Source organism: Geospiza fortis, unplaced genomic scaffold (genome assembly GCF_000277835.1).
Source record: "Geospiza fortis unplaced genomic scaffold, GeoFor_1.0 scaffold11, whole genome shotgun sequence".
Taxonomy (NCBI): Eukaryota; Metazoa; Chordata; class Aves; order Passeriformes; family Thraupidae; genus Geospiza; species Geospiza fortis.
Window position 1 is genome coordinate 2,547,284 of NW_005054304.1, and position 17,274 is coordinate 2,564,557.

The 17,274-nt window shown below is 37.1% G+C and overlaps 1 protein-coding gene across 1 annotated transcript in view; it reads right to left on the reverse strand.

Annotated features, from left to right (window-relative positions):
- The window catches only part of ARHGAP10 (Rho GTPase activating protein 10), a 145,468-nt gene that overhangs the window by 69,126 nt on the left and 59,068 nt on the right, over window positions 1–17,274 (reverse strand). The window contains exons 7-12 of the mRNA XM_005418204.3: window positions 14,216–14,317; window positions 11,134–11,244; window positions 8,941–9,045; window positions 5,159–5,288; window positions 3,757–3,863; window positions 2,000–2,094 (exon numbers count right to left, since the gene is read on the reverse strand). Of these exons, the coding sequence (XP_005418261.2) occupies window positions 2,000–2,094; window positions 3,757–3,863; window positions 5,159–5,288; window positions 8,941–9,045; window positions 11,134–11,244; window positions 14,216–14,317 (650 nt within the window). The remainder of the gene's footprint in view (window positions 1–1,999; window positions 2,095–3,756; window positions 3,864–5,158; window positions 5,289–8,940; window positions 9,046–11,133; window positions 11,245–14,215; window positions 14,318–17,274) is intronic.

Here is a 17,274-nt window from a genome sequence, read left to right on the forward strand (position 1 = left end):
TACATTTTCTCCAAGTCACCTTCAAGAAAACATGGAGTACTAGAAACAGAAAAAAGTATCACTTCCCAGAGATGTAACCAGAATCTTAGCACTCTGAGAGCCATAAAAATCAGAATTTAAAGAAAATACAGCCATCTCAGTATTCCTTTTGAAAGAAAAATATGCAAATTTTAAGCTAGCTTGAAGTTATGCTTAAGTCACACACAAGGCTGAATGTTTGCTACTTAAAAGTCTTCCCTAAAATTTTACGACCTTGCCTCCTTCCAAAGCACAGTACTGAAGAAAAGCCCATGCCAGCTGTGCTATTTTTTAACTTGGACAAGCTGAGGGGTAAGTGTGCCCTGAACTGATACCAAGGAAACAAGCTAATGCCCTGCAGCACAGAACTAATCTCCATGGGAACATCTCAGTACTACACACATATATTATTAAAAGAAAAATGTCTGATATCAAGGTGACAGCAGATCACATTGTGTCTATTATATCAAGACAGAAAGAGGAGCTAGATTGTTCCCCCTTTTACCAGAGAAGAGAATGAAAAAGTGTTTTGCAGGATCAAGGAAACCCTGCTCTCCATCCACCTCTGTATAAACTCCAGATACCCCACTGAGCAGATGACACACAGAGGGGGACAGACTGACATTTCTCATGCTACTTTTTAGCAGTTTTATCAGACTCAGTTTGAAATCTGTTATCCCTACTGACCAATCAATACACTGACCCAAGAGGAGTTGATGCCTGGAGTATAAATCTTTACTCCCTTTCATACTGTTGGGACAGCGTTAGAATAGATAAACCACATCCTCCTCAACTCAAAAATGTCAGTTCAAACCATGCTGTAGAGTGACAAAAAACATCACCTGAGCTGTAAATGAGCATCTTCTCATCTGCTATGTGGGCTAGAAGTTTTCTGATGCAGTGGGAGTTTCACATCCCTTTGGCCATTGCTTGTTGTAGCCTCTGGCCAGTCTGACTGGTCACACAACCTCAGCATAGATTCTGACTAAAGTTTGAGCACATAATCACAAACATATCTGCAGACCATGAGCAATCACAGGACGGGGGGGGCCTGAGAGCATCAGCCCTGCTGCTTTTGAAGTGAAAAACACTAAGAATCTGATGCAAAAAAAACCCAAAAGCCCATACAACTTAAAGACCTACTATATTATAAGTTAGCATGTGGTTAATTGGTGTAAGTAAGGAGCAAACATATAGATTAAAAGCAGTTCAGAGGGGATGGATGCAAAACCTCAGCAGCAATTCATTAATTTATATCTAACATTTAATTCCAGATACAATCCATTTCTGCATCAAAAGAATGTAGCATCACCATGGCCTAATTTATTTGGAGTACCTTATGAAGTTGGATACCCTCACCTTCATAAATGAAGGAAGACTAGAACACTGTTGAAAAACAATGTTTGAGGTCCTTTAGAGAAAAAGATTAGCAAGTCTTTTCTTTTGAAATAGAGCAACAAGTGATGCTTCAAAAAGACAGCGGCAACAACAAGATGCAGTGGATGATTATACCAGGCACAAGAAGCCTCAAAATCCCAATAACCTTATTTCCATCTGAAAATCTAGCATATCTCCTCAGCAACCCATCATTTTGGAACACAGGAGTGTGATACAATGTGGTCATGACTATATTAATTATTACTGCAATCATTCTTTCACTATAGCTGTATGTACTTCAATTTAAGCCATGTTTCTTCACTACGATAACTCTTAATAGCTCCTCTTAACTCTGTCTGTGCTTTTCTTTAATGTGAGCTCAGGCAATGTCAACATTTCAGTTTAGTTCCTCTCTGCTTCTGCTACATTCAGGTGAGGTAAAACGCAGTGAGCCATGGCAGTGCTAGCCTGCTCCTCCAGTGACCATTCCCATTGGAACTCCAACTAAGGATTGAAGAAATCAGAAGAAAAGACAACAGTAATTTTGCAGTAGTTGTAATTACTACTTCGAAAGAGCTCTTCCTAGGGTGCTTCACAAGCTTACCTGTCTGAAGCTTCTAAGTCAAAACAGAATCGCCTGTCTATTGTATCTGCATTTCTTTTGGTACAGTATGTAAGGACAAAGAGTTCCGCATCACCCTGTGAAAAGAAAGTTTTTATAAGCTTGACCCAGTTCTTGTAAGTTTTTTTGAGCTCCAGTAAGCCAGCTGTACAAGGCAAGTAAGGTAAATTTATATTAAATGGCAAAAGATATACTGAAAACTGACACTTGCAAAAGAACTCGCCCATGTTTGCAGTTCACTTTTCTACATAATAACATAAATTCTATGGTCATTTCTGGGACATAAACCTAAAAATATTGAGTCCATCTCAGCTGGTACTTTACAGAATGACTCAACACCACAGTACATTAAACTAACAAAAATATTTTGCACTGGTTACAACATAAATACTCAACGAGACTTTTCCCATTTTATGTCAGCCACAGTGATTTCCATAGTAAAGGCTACACCAACTAGAATAAAGGAAGTGTTCTTTACTATCTGTAACATATCTTACAGAGCCAACTCTCTTTCTTCAAGACCAACACCAGGATCTTTTTTACCCAGGAATCAAACTCATCTGTGAATGCTGCCTTAGTTGTACCAGATTAAATCAGGATTAACTGCACATTTTAATTATTTCTTGTCTTATTCAGCATCTCCACACATAGAAGGTTGTCACTGAAGGAGCAACTGCAGGGATTTCCAAATGGGAGATCTTTTAATACAGCAGAAATGGCTTCACAGGTGTTTTAGAATGCTGAATGCTCAGCCACACATACTATACTAAATAAAATGGCTTATTACAACTAGAGCAAATTAGGATAAAAATTCACAGAAGTACTGAAGTGATTAAGGAAACCAAATACCACTAATTTTCAGTACACCAAGTTTTGCAAAGCTTTTGAAAGATTCTTCCAAATTCAATATATTCGTAAATACAGAGTCTTCAAAATTACGAAAGTCATCTCCCCTCTGCTGAAACTAATAGGATATAATAACTTGATAAAATTCCAACAACATGATCTCCTAACCAAATCTGAAGACAGGGCAGGGTGCTGCATTTACAGGCATCTGGACTCAAGCCTTAGTTTTCAGATTCAGATATCCTTTTTCTTTGCAACCAAATGCATTTTATCCCTATCAATATAGGGATACAATATAAAATTGTATCCCTACAAATACATTCATTTAATGTGTCATCTTTAAAGGTAATAAATTCCCAACTATTTCAGTAGTTTAGCCATTTAAAGATAAACAAAGTCTTGGGTCTTGAATATTTAAGATGCTTTTAAAGATATCTGAAATTACATTCAGTTATCAATACAAATTATATTCCTATCCACTTTTCTAGTCCCACTTCTAGTATTTAAATCTCCAAAAGAAAACTCTGAATCATTTAATAAAGAAATTTCTAGGTCTGCTATATTTTCCTGATTTATGATTTAGAAAGTTAAAGAGCTCATAAACAAGATTCTAAATGGTGAAAAATTGCAAGTTTTCTGTGCCAGGTCCTCTGCTCTCCTAAAAGGATACAACTGAAAAGTCTGGAGAATTCTTATCTATTAATAACTTAATAGAAGGTTAATGTCCACTACTTTAGGTTAATGTCCTTTAATGGCAGACTGAATTGCATAAGGAAAGATGAAAAAAGGGGCAAGGAGGGTAGAGGGGGAAAGTACTTGACAAATCTTATCTGACACGTTCTCTGATCTTAATACAGGACAAGTGTAAGAGTAGAATACATAAATATACATACAAGTTTCCCTCCTGATCTGTGTTCAAATGGGATCATGGAAAATTTCTTTGTCTCTTTCCTGTACATGCAATAGTGCTTCACCCAACTGGAACCAAAGGGAGCAGGTCCTACATAACACAAAAGCAACATAACATAAATAGTATGTACTTTTTCCAGTTTCTGCATTCTGCTTTCTAAAATGATACTTAAGAGCCCTAGTTAATTCCTAATAATGCAGTATTTAAAGCAAAGGTACAAATTAAGAATATTATACAACAGCATACTAATGTTAACCACTGCTTATTATTCTAAAATACAATGCATGTTATACTTCACTCTTATGCTTAATGATAAATGGAAAGTATTATTAATGTATCTTTCTCTCTCTACTACAGACAAAATAATTTTTCTCTATTAAGTAAATATCCCCTTGAGACTTTATTTAGAAGAACACAGAAAACTAGATTTATACCTGGTAACTTGAAGCTAAATAACCACAGATTACCACATCTCTGTTACAAGTTCTAAACAATCTCATGATTAAGGTCTGATCACAACTTCTGGCACCAGAATTCTCTCCTATTAATCAGTGCATACCCTCGACAGAAGACACTTCCTGTAGAGCCCAGCTTACTGCAAACAGCATTGCTGAGCTTTGCACCATAATGCTAACTGTTCAAACTTGGATTCTGACCCTTTGTATCTATGCACTTCTACTACTTAACTTTTCCTAAAAAACAGGTCTGCAAATGAATCTTTTCACTCTATAAGGGCAAACATCCAAAAAACATGATTTATGCAAAATGTTTAAAAATAAATAATAAATTACAATAAATTGTTATTCCTTAAGCAACAAGAGCCCTGCATCTTGTTTGGCTTTTTTACTAGCGTGAGAAAGATTTATAATTGTTTGAAGTGTTGACAGGATATGATTTATGCAACATGCACCTTCACAGCAAGAATTTTAACACCAGCTACCTAACATATAGTCTGCTTTATTTGACCCTATCATCACAATTAGGTAATGAAAGTGTATCAATGAATCAAGGAAATGGCACACAATTTCATCATATTCAACAAGCCAAATTTTCAGAGGCTAACTTGACAACTCATGTTGCTGGCTGACAACAAATGTTTGACAGTTCTCAGCGGGGTCATTAGTGAGGGATTAAAAATAAGATGAAATCCATTCTTTGGTCAAACAAAACTTCCCTGAATTTAGTCACTTTTACTAAAAACTCTCACATTTTCAGCTCAATATTCTTTTTATGAGCCAGAGTAACAATGCTGTTAAAATCTTTGAAAATATACTTAGATAACTCTTTAATCAACAGTAAATTCTTTGCATGATCATGTTACCTGTAGGGACAAGGTATGCCCATATGCCCAATATGGGCACTGTGGAATACAAAATACACCTTACTTTTTTCCTGTACGTAGAGGTAGCCTTCCATCGTGAAGTGATTTGCTCTTTTATGTTCCTGAGGATTTCTTCTGATCTTGTTCATGAGCTCCTCTACCTCTGACCTTGTTCCTTCAAAACGATTTCGTGTCTAAAAGAAGACAGCAAAACTCCTTTGGTAAGGAGGGTGGGAGAAAGACTTTTCCTGGCTGAATGGAATCACACAAGCCCTTGCTGGGCTTGCACAGCAAGCTTTTTAAGGTGGGGGGCTACAGAGAGGGCCTCTGCGAGAAGGTGATAGAAGCTTCCTCCCTGTCCCATGGAGCCAGTGCCAGACAGTTCCAAGACAGAGCAGCCATTGGCCAAGGCTGAGCCCATCAGTGACCATGGTAGAGTCTCTGGGATAACGTATTTAAGAGGGAAAAACCATACAATGCCAAATGCAGCCAGGAAATGGAGAGAGAATATGTGAGAGGAGCAGCTCTGCTGACCCCAAGGTCAGTGCAGAAGGAGGGGCAGGAGATTTTCCAGGTGCCAGAGCTGAGATTCCCCTGAAGTGTCTGTGGACAGTGGGTAAATCCATGGAGGACTGTCTGAAGGGAGACAGACTCCACGCTGGAGCAGGGGAAGAGTGTCAGGAGTCTTCCCCCTAAGGTGGAATTAGCAGTAGAGGCATCGTGTGCTAAACTGACCATAACCCTCATTCTCCTGCAGCACTGAGGGAGAAGGGAGGGCTGATGGAAAGGTGTGTTTAAGATCTGGGTTTTATTTCTCATTACCCTACCCCAATGAGGTAATAAATTAAACTGAATTCTCCCAGTCAAGTCTGGTTTGCCTCTAATTGGTCTGTAGTTGGTTTCCCTGTCCTGTTCTTGATCCACAAACTCTCCAGCTAAGGAAGGCAGTGATAGAACAGCTTTAAGGAGAACAGAGATAGAGGAGCAGTTCTCTGGCATCCAGCCAGGGCCAACCCACCACAAATAACTACAAAAAGAGACAATGATCCAGGCCATTTTAGGACATTTAGTCCTAAAGCACAATTCTCATATATGTGTTCACTCTCCAAGTTTTCTGATATTCTTCAAAATCAATGTGAGGTTTAGATATCAACTGCTGTGACTGTGGAAAGCACACTAAGACTGCCAGAGTAGGTTTTGAAACAATGCACCAACTTGTTCAGAGAAAGTGAAATATTGACTGCAAAATCAATTTGAATATTGAAATTTCCTTAGAAAAATATTACTACATATATTGGCTTAATTCATGAGACTCTTACTTGTTGCCAGGAAGCAGAGGATTTTCTGTGGTAGTTGAGGAAAAAAGTGTCAGGAAGGTCATCAACAGTGTATACAGACTGAGACTATATATGTGCCAAATGTTTTGACCACACACGAGCAGAAGCATGCAAAAACAACCTAAAAAAACTTGGAAGTCCAGTTGATTATTATTCCTGAATGTCACTTATTCCAAAGTCTGCAAGCAGCAGGAAGAGAAATATTTATCAGAGTATCAGCAAAAACAACCACAAAGTAACCATGCCACCCACAAATTACATGACAGGACTACACGAAACAACAGAGTAACTCACATCTGACACAGGAAACTCTTTGGTTTGGTCTGAAAAGCACTGGTAATTGATAAATGAGCAAATAAAACCACAACAATCATGGTAATAACTGGTTTTCTCTACATATGCACCTGTCCAAGCTGAAAACACTGAAAAACACTTTAAAATCCAAGCTGGTACATGTGTTTTGAGGAAAGCACATAGTTCCAGATGTGTCTTTTTGCTTTCTGAAAGCACCTTTATTTTTCTGAAAATGCAGCCTCACCTATTTTATCTTTTCCCCAGGACAAGCATACATGATAGCACAACTTTTGGAAGAATCAGCTTTCTAGAGCTTGGGCTACAAGGCTGGGGTGGGTCTTTTACCTTCTTTCATTTGAGGGGAGGAGATGGCAGCGAGAGGAAGGCAGGGTTTGTGGTAGGGTGGGGAGAGGAAATCCACAGGATAATTCTCACAGTAAAGACAACCTGAATAAAAGGAAAGGCAACTACTGCAGCTATACTGGCAACTCTTAAATCACTCTCCATATCCAGCTAGGCTGTCTCTACTGCATCTTGTACCCTTCAATTTCTAACCCATCAATCCAGTGTTCTCCCAGCAGCTCAGCTTTACCACAGGCAGATCCCAGTTCCTTTTTCCTTTGGGATGTCTTGCTGATCTTCAGCACAGAGAAGAATGTGTCATGTTCTCTCACAATCTTTTCAAATGCTTCCTTCTATTCTCCTTTTACCTTGGATAGTTGTTGAGCTTTGTTCTGCCTTCTCTCTACAGCCTCTGTCTGTCCATAAAACTTGAGCTGCAAAGCTCAAGCACTTCAGAATCTGGTGGGGCACAGTGTGCTGCCATTCAGTCAACTGAAAATGCAGCTGCTGAGATTAGCTTACTTTATTACTGTTCATCACTTCTTCAGATCCCTCCTCTGGCTCTTTTCCATCTGTATTCTGGAACCAAGCTCTTCAAAACTGTACCAGAGTTTCCCTCTCATGTTTCAGCTGGCATCAGTTCCCCTCTAAGCTGCTCCTCACTCTGTTAAGCACACAGAAGAAGCAAGTCTGGCCTGACATTTTCCCCACAAGCACTGACTTCAGCCACAAAAGTCTGCTTACAAAGTTACCACTAACCAGCTCCCTTTCTCAAACCAAACAACAGTTCAAAAGGAAACTTGACGCTTGAACATACAGGAAGAAAATTAAAGGAATGGTATGGTGACACGTGAATCACGTCACTATGCATTACAGCAGCTGTAATCCTCCCTTCCGCCTCCCAGCTAACTCCCTGCTAGTTAAGCCATTTCTAAAAACAGACTGTCCTCTCCAAGAAGCAGTTTCTGTGTCTTAATTCCAGATGCCTTCAGAGGTCAACAAAACAAATGCACCATCAGGAACTGATTGTTTGCAGTAAGGTGTGTGGTGTGCTTCCTACCAAGAGGCCTCTGGCACACCCAAGTTCCTCTGAGCAAGATTTATTCTTCATAAATCTCAAGGAAGCAAACAGACCATTTGATTAGTAACTCTGTCAGTCCCACTGCTTCAGCCTTCACCTTGTTTCCTGCTCTCCCAGTCCAGATCACACTGGGAGATTTGGGATGATGGCACATTAAACTAGTGGTGGCCCCATTGGCCTGTCCTTGAAGGAACAGATCATTTTGTCAAATAGGCCACAGGTGCCAACACCAAGTCTCCTTACACAGTTCTGCACCCCAAACCAACAGGAATGTTCTTGTTTGAAAGGGCTGCTGCAAGACAAACTCCACACTGCTGTGACCAGTCGATTTTCCTCCCTTTTATTAGTTATGGATAATGTAACCCTATAGGGAAATGACCCTCAGACATGACCACCACATACTCAATTCCAAAGCACATCCAAAACACTGAAAACTTCATCTTTCATTATCCATACTCTGAATTATCCAGTGGTTTATGCATTTTAACAGACTTCATTAGTTTTAAATAATCCTTGCATTATTTCTATCTCAAAAAAGAAAAAAAGTAAAAAAGGAGTGGAGGCCTTTTACTTCATGCTTGTTTTTCAAAGTATTATTAGAAATTACAAAGAACTCACTGGAATTAGTGATGATTTGTTCAGTGATGTGGTTGGTTATCCAGAAGATGGCACCATATTCCCAAAATTCACAGGCAATGCACTCATATGGAACTCTAAGTGTTGGCAATACAGATACTGCATATGCTGCAACTTCAGTGAGGGATTTTACTCACAAAAGTAGACTCAACTTACATTTTGTATATTTATCTGCAAGGTCGTTTTGTAATGGTTGAAGTCTTTAGCAAGTTCATACCCCTGGTGATAGAAAGTGAACAAACCCTGAAAAAATGATAGCACCTGAAATAGAAAAAAAAGACTTGTTAGAACAAAAATCTCCCCTTCTCTTCAATACAATTGCTGCACATAGGCTTTTTTGGAAAGACAGATTACAAAATGATTATTTTAAAATAAATTTCCACTAATGCCTACACTTTATGAGTAATATTTAAATCCAAATGATGATCTATGTATACAGACATTTTGGATGGTCCTGTCTCTGGAATTTTGCAACTGATCTCTACTTTCCATTTGACCATAGGAAATGTATATCCCATGTTCCCAAACCTTCCTGTGTAACTTTTTCCTACAACTGCTCTTATACCAATGATGTCTGGAGCACATATTTGTGCACAAGGAGGTAATGAGCATTCTGTCCTTTCGTCACCATTTCCCTGGTCATTCCTCTCTCTGCTCATGACCACGTGGAGATGACTGCCACATCAGTCATCTGGTTTGCTGCAAGAAGGAAGCTTTGCCCATTGCTGCTTTTTGTGCACAGATCTGACCTTCTGTCAGAACCAGCAAGTGACCCACTTAGCATATGCTGACTTTAGTATTTCAATTTAAAAGAACAAACAAGTTGTACTGCACTGGAAGCAGCATGAGGTGCAGTCCTGTCTAACCCTCCTGTTTAGTTCAGGTTGCTGGAACAAAGAAAGTAAGACATAAAAGAGCAATGTATTTAATAAAAGTCTGAAGTCATATAGCAAATAAAGCATTTTCAACAAATGTAAAAAACCCCATAAATTTTAAGTATTAAGGGAAAAGGAAGTAAGAGTTTGGTACAAAGCTTTCTAGTGTAGTGTAAACTTCAAGTACAAATTAGGCAAAATACAGCCCCATCCAGAAGGAGCTTTCAGAAATGAAAAAGGGACATGTTGCAAGAACATAATTTGAAGATTCATTTCTCTAGTCTGGCTCTGCGGAAACTTCAAACAGTCTGAAACACAATAATCAAATGCAAAGCTATTTAGGGTAAGAAAAATATTTTTCAAAAATATTTTTTAAAAAAGGAAAAAGCCAATATATCTACACCAGAAAAATGCCACACAACCACTCTTTTCACATCATTTTGCCTTTCTTTAAACAATGCTAATATAATTGCAGCAATTTATTCCCCCTTAAGAATTTTAGCAATTTTTTTAATACAGGAATTATCTATATTAGAATAGATAGTTCTTAATAACTGCATAATGACCAGCTATTTTGATTAGGGTCATTTGAAACTTTTCTTTCATTATTATATTAAAGCAATTGTATCAGAATAAAAGGACAGACTTGGTCCAAAAGCACAGACTTCAGAGCACAAGAGAATTGAAGTCACTTCTACAATCCATTCTCCATTTACTCTCAGTGTATTACACTTGCTGCTCTCTTGTTGTTTGATAAATTTGTATTTAAACTACCAAGCTACTGTACATTTCAGAAAAATTTTAGAATAAGTTCTTCTCATAGATTTAAGAACGTCTCATCAGTGTATGCAGCATTTCCACCAAAATCAAATTAAACCCTTTGATTTCTGCACAGATTCAACTGCAAGTGAAATTAAACACATCAGGCTACCCAGGAACAGGCCTCTTACCCAGCAGCACCCTCCTAATTGATTTATATCTGCAATTCTTTACTAGCAGGCCTCTAAGCCCAACCATCATAATTAAAATTAGATTCCTTGCATTAGTCAGCAATAACATTTCATTGGTTAGAAAACTCAAGGCAAGAATCTTGACACCAACATGTTCTTGACTCCTCTATTCTATCTCACTATGTGAATTGAGGTTTTTGCAGTACAACAAAAGGTTTCACGCATTTTCTGAACATCAGCATCAGTGGTTGATTGATCAGTGGGACCAAATCAGTTCTCACCTCTTATTACTGAGGTAAGGTCTGACATGTCCAAATCAGTTCTTATTACTGAGGTAAGGTCTGACATGCCTGGTTAAATTCATCTGCACTAGGAATCTGTACAGATGTAACAAGTTAGTTTAAATTCTGTTAAGTCACTCAACTGGTTGTGTTCTCCAGAAAGCAAAACTTGGTTTTTACCCAAATGCATTCCTTCTCCGTCCCCTATGAAAGGTAGAGTAGGTTGAATTCGCTGATACTCACAGGCTCCACACACTCAAATTTCTTCCGCTCCTGGATCTCCTGCAACTTGCACACGTACTCAAGGGACAGCTCATAGAAGTGTTTTCTGTTCTGTTCCACTTGGTTATCTGCCTGCACACAGAGCACACCTCATGAAACTTTACAGACATTGTGCAGACAGCTTCAGGATAACACACACACAGAAGTGGCAAGCAGATAATTTTCACCATATTTGAGGGATTTGTTACAACATAGATCATTCATTTACTTTTAAACGGCAGCAGCAATTCCTTTTCAGTAGGTAACATATGTTGTTTTGCATCATGAGGCTAGACTTTTTAGAAAAATTTCAGTAACACCTCTTTAAGCTTCTTTTCTAGGGAATCCAACTTTTAACAGCATTGCAAAGGTACCTGTCCAAACAGAGAGTGGGAGCTAAGAGCATCATCCACTGGAAAAGGGGGAAATCATCTCTCCAATCAAATTAAGGAAGAAAAAGTTATTTTTGAAAACGACAGTGCTGGTGCTGTAAATTTTACCCTATAACCCAAATAAGTGTTGTTAAATAGCCAGAATGCTGTTGTACCCATCCCACACCTGTGTTCACTCTCACTGGCAAGAAATGCAATGGAAAAAAGTTCACTTATTGGTACAACACTCCACAAGTTTCCCCAGAGCATCCAGTGTCTAAAAATGCAGCCTTTCTACCTGCAGCTGATATTTAGCACAGCTTTTCAGAAATGCCAACACCATATTGATGCTGAACAGCTACATTTCAGCTAACATCCATCTGCATGTAAATATTTCGCTTTCTAGCATCTACCTATTTTTTTATGAAGTTGTTATTTAAGGTACATGAAAGATTCGTTTAAATTAATCTTAAAATTTAGTAATAGAAACTGTTATTTTAATAACATTAAAGAAAAGATTACTCTAAGTAACTAACATTTAGTCTTTGCCCACAAAGATAATACAAAATGCATCCACAGTGAATTACCAAAGGAAGTGGAGAAAGGGTTAGGTGAAAGGACAAGACTTACTATCAGACTCTCTCTTAAATACTGGGACTACATCCTTCAGGCAGAGCAGTAACTGCTGTGCTTTAAGAGGATAAACCAAATTAGCTTTAAGACAGTTTTGCCTTAAGACGTGCTTGGCTTTACTGCTCTGTGCTGGAGAACTCTCAGCAGTTAAAGGGGCATAACCACAAATGCCATTAAATAAATTAAGCCCTGATAAGTATTTCAATAAGCAAATGCTTCAACAAGCCATGCCATTTTGATGCATCCCATAAACTGTGGAATTGTTTGAGTTGTCTGCCTACAAACACAGGAATTGTTTGAGTTGTCAGCTAAGCTTCTAATCATATATACATGAAGGGTATCTCAACACTCTAGAAAGAGACTCTGAAGTGGATCTTTGAGGACATCTGGCTCACCACACAGTCCAGAATACTTTATCACATCTCTCAGTTTTTTGAGGCATGAGCCTCCCCATGCACCCAGCAAGTTGCGTGGTAGTTTTTTGTACTGCTGAAGGAAGAGAGAAGTGACAAACACATCATGCCTCAGTAAAATTACAGGAATATCCCAGAACCAGGAGAGTTAAAAGTTGTGTTTATGTTAAGACACACTCCACAACATGGCATGTTTTTCATCAAATTTTTGTCAAATTTATCCCTGCACTATTTACTCCAGTCAGGAATTGACACAACTAAACACGAATAAAACTAAATTATATACATTATAATGCAATTATATACACCTGTTCTCTAAGCTTGTGCAAGAAATTGTTTCCTATCTCCTCTGACAACATGCCCTAAGGGCCTTTTTTCTTATACATTTATACTTCAAAATTAAACACATAAATGTGAGAGCCTCACTGAAGAATTTCAGAATTTTTGCTCATGAAACTTTGAAGGACATTTAAAACAAATCTATTTGCTCATTCTAGATTTCACACATGCTCTAAAGCTTCAGGTTATATTTGAGACAGCTTCAAAATGCCTCTTAGAGGCATTATGTATTTTTCCATTGAGGTTAGGTCTCATTTCAGATTTGATATCAAGAACCCATATTTCATCACGCGATCATAATCAGCCCTTTATCTTTTTCTCTGCGTCAAGTTCTTTGGCAGCTGATCAATTTGACAAAAGTACAGGTCCTGACACATGAGCCATGCCCAATAACTTCACTGGGACAACTCAACTCCCCAAAAGACATTTCTTTACACATTTGAGGGTCTATGTTGCAAGTGCAGCATGGTGAAGTGACATCTTAGTGAAACTCAAGGGTAGAGAAATTCCAGGGTAACTTTGCCAGTAATATTAACCATTTTTCTGAAAAATGGCATAGAATGTTTGGGATGGGGTAGAGGGCAGGGACAGGAGTTATCCCTGAGGAAAACATTAAGGTTTTTTATAGTCTTAAGCATTAATAATTCTGACATAATTACATTTATCTGGGAAAAAAAGTCCTTCTGGCTACATCAAGTCTCTACAAGATTTCCCAGCAGTCTTTTCACATTCTATTTGCTGTTGCTCCAGAAATAAAAACTATTACAAATAAGTTGATGATGATAAATCCAGAGGGAACCAGAAGGAATGCCAGCCAAAACAAATCTATCAGTTATAAATCGTCAACAAATTTTTTATAGCACTACTCAAAAAAAACCCAAAACAAATCTTCAAAATGTGAGAAAAAGCAAAGGCACAAACCCACCTTATTTGGGAATAAAAGTCTTGCTGTCCTCTGCTGTTAAGTGTTAGCACAGGACATTCAGTCAATACTCACAATGCAATGCATATTACATGAATGGTAAAGCCTTGTAAGAAATTCAGAGTTTTTCACAGTATGTTTGCACTTCCCTCTTCCCTCAATTATATATAAAAATGACATGAGACTCAGTGCTTCATACACACAAAACCCTTGATTCAGAAAATGGTGGAGGTACTAAGTTCAGCAAATATTGATTTTCTCACCAACCTTTCCAGATGAGAAAATTGGTTTGTTTTACCACTGAGAATGCTGTTTCTGCATTTGCATAAGTATATTTACCTATTCCAAAGCCTTCAGCCAGCATTAAAAAAGAGAGGCAACAATACCTCTTGTAATTGTAGCTCTTTCTTCTTAGCTGATAAATTCAAATGTTTTTCTAACAAGCTGTAGTTCTTCTCTGTCTCTTTATCAAACTTCTTCTTTTCCTCCTAGATGCAGAAACAAAGTAGCAATCATTTCAATATAAAAGTGTACTATTTTTCTTCTTTTAAAATTCTAGTTCATCAGGAACAAAGAGGAAAAAAAAACCATAGCTCCAGAAAGCAGAGAAAAACATGCTCCATCTCATTTTAAAAATTAATTTAAAGGATAACTTGAAATGAAATCCCATTGCATCATTATGGTGTAGCTTATTACACAGATGCTTACATCTTCTAAGTTAAAAAAGCAAAAAACCTGGCCTCTTCTTGATTTATTGCACTTTTCATTACTTTCAGGCATCATCCACACCACCTTGTTTTTGAATAAAAGGCATTACATGGAAATATCAGTTTCACTGAAAAAATAACTTCCTAAAATTGACAAGGAAGAAGTTCCAACAGCATGAAACCCAAAGGAAATACACCTCTATATTCTATACGATTTCTTCATTTTAAAGCTATATAACAATCTCAGTGCTGAATTCCTATTTCTACCAGAGTTTTATTGTGCCAATGACAAAAACAAAAAAAAAAATTCCATAAAACTTAATATCATAGTATCAAAAGAAAAACTCTCACAGACATGTAGGAATATCATTTGCACAATGTAAAACCATTTCTCTGACCACCAAAAGCAATGTATTAGAAGAGGGGCAGTCATTACTTTTTTTAGGAAATCTGAGTTTCTGAATCTAGTTTAGTAGAAAATATTGTGAAACAAATTGATTCCTCAGTTCCACTGTATTAAGGCAAAAATCAATATTCATTAATTCAACCAACCAGTTTTGAAGCTATTTTTAGCATAGCTAATTGCAGTTGAAAATAACCTCATATAAGTAAAATCAAGTATTTGACTACATATTCAAGAACTGGCAGATTTAATCATCAGAAAGATACCAGTTCAATTAAAATATTTTTCGTCATCTGTAGATTTGAAATCACATTTAAATGTATTCTAACCAAACCCCTGGTTAAACTCTACAGACATAATTACTCTTTTTTGTCTCCTCTTAACCTTTCATTTTGAACACTACTATATATACTATATTAGAAGAGACACATATTTTTGCTCTCTGAACCATTAGATTCCGAAGATGGCATTACATTAAAGAAGCTGTTTAGGATTGCTTCTCAGCAAGGACTTCTACCAGAATTTTTTTCCCCCACTCTGACACTCAAAATTTTCTTTAAAAAAATGAGTCTTAAAAAATATTTGTTATCAACTGAGAAACATGAACATATGCATATAGAATCAGGGTGATTAGAGATAACATATTAATTAGAGATAACATATTAGTAATATGGGTAAGTAGGAACAAAGAGTAGGGAAATAGGTGAATCTTTGTGTTTATATTAGCAAAATTTCCATTGATGTGGTGAACATTTGAGTGTTCCAAAAAAAAAAAAAAAGAAGAGTTCTCTTAACTTCTTAACAAGCAAAGCCAGAAACTTTGCACACATAGCTTGGGATTAGTGCAGCAACACCTTTCACTAAGGGGTAATTCAGTAAGTGTCTCAGCTTCCAGCTCTATGAAGCTAAACTTTCCTCCTCCTTCTTTTCTTAAGCTTAACTCAGATCATTTCATCAGCAAAGGGATGTAAGATGCAGAAAAAATCTGAGGCAGCAGATTCAACTTCTGTTTTGTAATGGTAGAGTATAAATCTTTCCTAAAGCAAATACTACACAATGTGGCAGATATATTTCACCACTAGATGCCATAGGTTGGTTTTCAGAGCTAAGCAGAGTTATATTTCCAATGTCAGTGTTTTGATTATATTGAATAAATATTCAGTTAAGAATATTCCAAGAGCTAAGTATTTTTAGAGGGTTTTTATTTAAACATTATACAATTATGTAAGACTTCTATTTAAAGGTTTAAATGACCTTTTTTGACAGAATTCTGTCAAAAAAAAAGTTTAGATCAGAAATAAAAGCTACAGCTTCACAGAAACAGTAGGCAGGGACACAAGGAAAGAAACATCCCTCCAAACAAAATGGGAGATGTAGGCTGTGTGAATGTAATTTGTGTTGGAAGCATCAGGAAGAGAATTCTGACTAGGAAATGAGTGAAGATATGAGCTAACTTAAAACATTAGCAGCTCTCACCCCAAAACCAGCAATATCTGTAACAGCAAAAATACTGCTGAAATAATGCATTCATTACACAGCTGCTTCTATGACAATCAGTTACATTCAGAACAAATTCTCTCTTTCCTTGGAAGACTGGCTATGTTACAGACCACGTTTTTATTGTGCGTTGGTTGGGTCACCTAATATACTTCTCTCAAGTCCATAAAATTGCACAAAGCTCATTGTACCATTGAACTGAAAGGATTTATCATCAACAGAGCATTTTCAGTTCATGAACACTGAAATCACATGCAGACATGTTAATCATTCCTGACAAAGTCAAAATTCATAGTGCTCTTATAAGTGAAACATTGTCTTAAAATCACTAAATATCACTGGTAATGAAGACATGAAATCATAAAAGAAACTATATGCAGGCATTTTGAAAATGTATTGAGTTTTACAACAGAAAACTTTAATAAAATGGTCATTTCTTTCTTTTCTACTTTTTTTTAATAAGCACTTAAATTTCTCTCTGCAAGGAAAGCAGACAGACACAAATTTGTCCTTGTTACTTTTATCCAAATCTAGTCTGTACTTAATACATGAATTTCACTTAGCTTTTTTTTTTAAATATTCACAACTTAGTGATAATCTTAAAAAAAATTACCAAATGCTTTTATCAAAAATACTTTCAATGAGATCTTGTCCTCAGCCTCTTCATCCCTATTATTCCCATGCATACAGAGCCAGTGAGTTATTTATTCAAAACAAAAAAATTAATAAAGGCAGTACTCCCTTGAAGGTGGCAAAAATGTAATTAAAAGCACATGGATGAGTGAGCTCCTTTAGGTAGTTAATATTTTTTAGCACTTGGTTGTGCAACTGCAGGCAA